The sequence below is a fragment of the Notothenia coriiceps genome, unplaced genomic scaffold, assembly GCF_000735185.1.
Source record: "Notothenia coriiceps isolate Sejong01 unplaced genomic scaffold, NC01 NC01_scaffold00013717, whole genome shotgun sequence".
Lineage (NCBI taxonomy): Eukaryota > Metazoa > Chordata > Actinopteri > Perciformes > Nototheniidae > Notothenia > Notothenia coriiceps.
In genome coordinates, this window is record NW_011346418.1 from 1 (window position 1) to 2,878 (window position 2,878).

General features: G+C 41.2%; 1 protein-coding gene across 1 annotated transcript; it reads right to left on the reverse strand.

Annotated features, from left to right (window-relative positions):
- Positions 1 to 85: 85 nt before the first annotated feature.
- Positions 86 to 1,750, reverse strand: LOC104948107 (high-affinity choline transporter 1-like). The gene is made up of 2 exons (XM_010774269.1): positions 1,398 to 1,750; positions 86 to 276 (listed from the first exon to the last, which is right to left on the reverse strand). The coding sequence occupies exons 1-2, from the start codon at positions 1,666 to 1,668 to the stop codon at positions 86 to 88; spliced, it is 462 nt and encodes a 153-aa protein (XP_010772571.1). The 5' UTR covers positions 1,669 to 1,750.
- Positions 1,751 to 2,878: the final 1,128 nt, after the last annotated feature.

Here is a 2,878-nt window from a genome sequence, read left to right on the forward strand (position 1 = left end):
TGTGTGTGTGTGTGTGTGTGTGTGTGTGTGTGTGTGTGTGTGTGTGTGTGTGTGTGTGTGTGTGTGTGTGTGTGTGTGTGTGTGTCTAATGAGCTCCACAGCCTCGCGGACACGGGGCCACTGGTTTCCTCCTCACACTGCAACAGGACAATGAAGGCTCACCTATGACGAAGCACATGGTGGCAGCGACGGGCATCACGGCCCAGATGAGTCCCATCGAGGGGTTATAGACGGCCTCAGCTGTGCCCACGATGAAGCCTCCTCCGACCCACGTAGCTGTTTTGCACACAAACACAGTCACATACGGGCAGAAAACACACCCAGGACGATACTGTGTTCATGTAACCTGAGAACAGGAACCCTGCAGTCTAGTGTAGCTCAGGTGATTGCATCGAAATGGGAATTTACTGTAAACGTAATGAGCAATTACTTTAATACAACCCGTCATGGCAGCTAGTGATTTGTGAGGGGAGCAGGCAACACGTCATGGATTAAAAAATACATTAACACATATATTTCCTTTTTAATTTCACACTGACTTCCCTACATTCACTTCCTGGTATTAAACCCATTTATTTAAAACAATATAATAATAATTGACTGTAAATGTAATGACTGTAAAACCATCCATCATGGCAGCTAGTGGTTTGTGAGGGGAGCAGGCATTATTACACAACACATCATGCATTAAAAAACACGTTAAAACATATATTTCCTTCTTTTATTTCACACTGACTTAGCTTGTTTAAGCTACATTCACTTCCTGGTATTCAAACCATTTATTTAAAAATAATATAATAATAATTCACTGTAATGATTGTAATGGCTTTAAACCCACCCATCGTAGCAGCTATTGAGAGGCAATACTGCTCAACATGCTACTGTCATGGGTGAGAAAAAATGCAATACAAAATCTGTTTCCTCTTTTATTCCACCCTGACTCGGCTCGCATAAGCTACATTAACTTCCTGCTTTTCACACACGTTTCGTTTGTTCCAATATAATCCAAAAAAGGCATTTGTATCTAAGCCTCGGTTTCACACTGTGTAACCCACCTATAATAAAGATGGAGCATGCCATGCGCTCTGTATGTTCTATTGGATTAATCCACATTTACCCTCAACAGGGGGGGGTGTGCTGAACAATGGGAATCACAGTATCGCCATATGCTGTATTTTAATATATTATAACAGCACTATTTGTATTTAATATATCGACGTATTCATGTGTCTTTGTCTTTTTTTACGCATCGCACATACAAAGGGGAAATCCCCGTATGTGTATTTGGTAATAAAAACCGATTTTGATATAGACGGATGGAATTAAGGCGAAGAATCATCGTTTTTTTGTTGCGTTTCTCATCCAAAAAGCGTGCGTTTTTTCCTCCCGGTACTCGCCTGTCATGGTGAAGATGCCGACAACCAGGTTGATGCCCCGGTTCCCCAGCAGAGCCATCTCCGTTTTATCCCCCGTGCCCTTCTTGGCCTCCCGTTTGGACTTGAAGGAAGCCCAGATCCCGATGCCGAGCACCAGCAGGTAGAAGAACATCATGACGGCCACGCCGGGGATGTTGACAGCCATGGTGAGGCTGCAGGATGCCGACTGAAAGAGAGCTGTGCTGCGTGAGGAGGAAACAACACATCCCTCACTCCACCCCCACGAGCGCATTTCCTCCCCTCTTCTCTTCTTGCTCGGTGGCGCGCGGTACTGCAGCAGTGTCACCCGTCAAGGTGAAACACCCACGCACGCACGCACGCACACACACACACACACACACACACAGCACTGATAGACTCAGAGAGATTTGTATGACAGCTCACACACACACAACACACACACACACTTTTTATTTATGTACTAATATGTATATATTTGTATTTGCATGTGGTTGGCATATACAGTATATTTTGTGACATGTATTGTTGACATTTATGCATAGTGTTGATTTTTGTTGTGTTCTGTTATAACCCCTTGTGCGGAATGCTTAAAATGTGGTCACGCCAATAAATCCCCTTTGTATTGGATTGGATTGTGAAACCAGAATCCGGAGGGTGACGTCACGGACAGTACCGTCCATGTATGTCTATGCAACAGTCTACCAGTGAAACACAACCGAGCACCGGGAGAGAGTTGCGTAATGAGTGAGGAAGGAGGGGGTGAGTGTACAATGTGTGATTGATGGGGAAGAGTATTCTATTCAAAAAGAAAGTAATACTCCAGGATCAGTGTGGAGCAGATGTTGGTTTATTTTGTACAGTTAATTTATAATAGGGACATTTACAAAGATGCAAAAGACATTTTAAATAAGGAAGAATTAAAGAAGTAAATATTAACCATGAAGAAAATACAATCAGTACGTCTACCTGTAATAATCCATGGGGTAGAGTATTTTATAAAGAAAGTACCACTCCACTATGGACGCAGAATGTGTGTTTTTTGTACACTGAATTTATAATAGAGACATTACATATTGATTTGTTTTAAAGTGGGCTGACTCCAAACCACATTTTGACCAAGAAGTAAAACAATATACCAGCACTATTAAAAACATTATGGATAAAAAGGTAATCCAAACTAATAATACATATTTAATCTGATATATGAAACTGTATTTCGTATTACTTTATATCCGGAGGAAGTACATTTACTCAGGTAACGTACTAGAGTAAAATGTTGAGGTACTTGTATTTTACTTGAGTATTTCCATTTGCAGAATGACTACTTTTACTGTCGCTACTTTCACTATATTTTGATGATAATACTTTTCTACTTTTACTTGAGGAACATTTTGAATGCAGGACTTTTACTGTAACAGAGTATTCCTACACTCTGGTACTTCTACTTTTACTCAAGTACAAGATCTGAGTACTTCTACTTT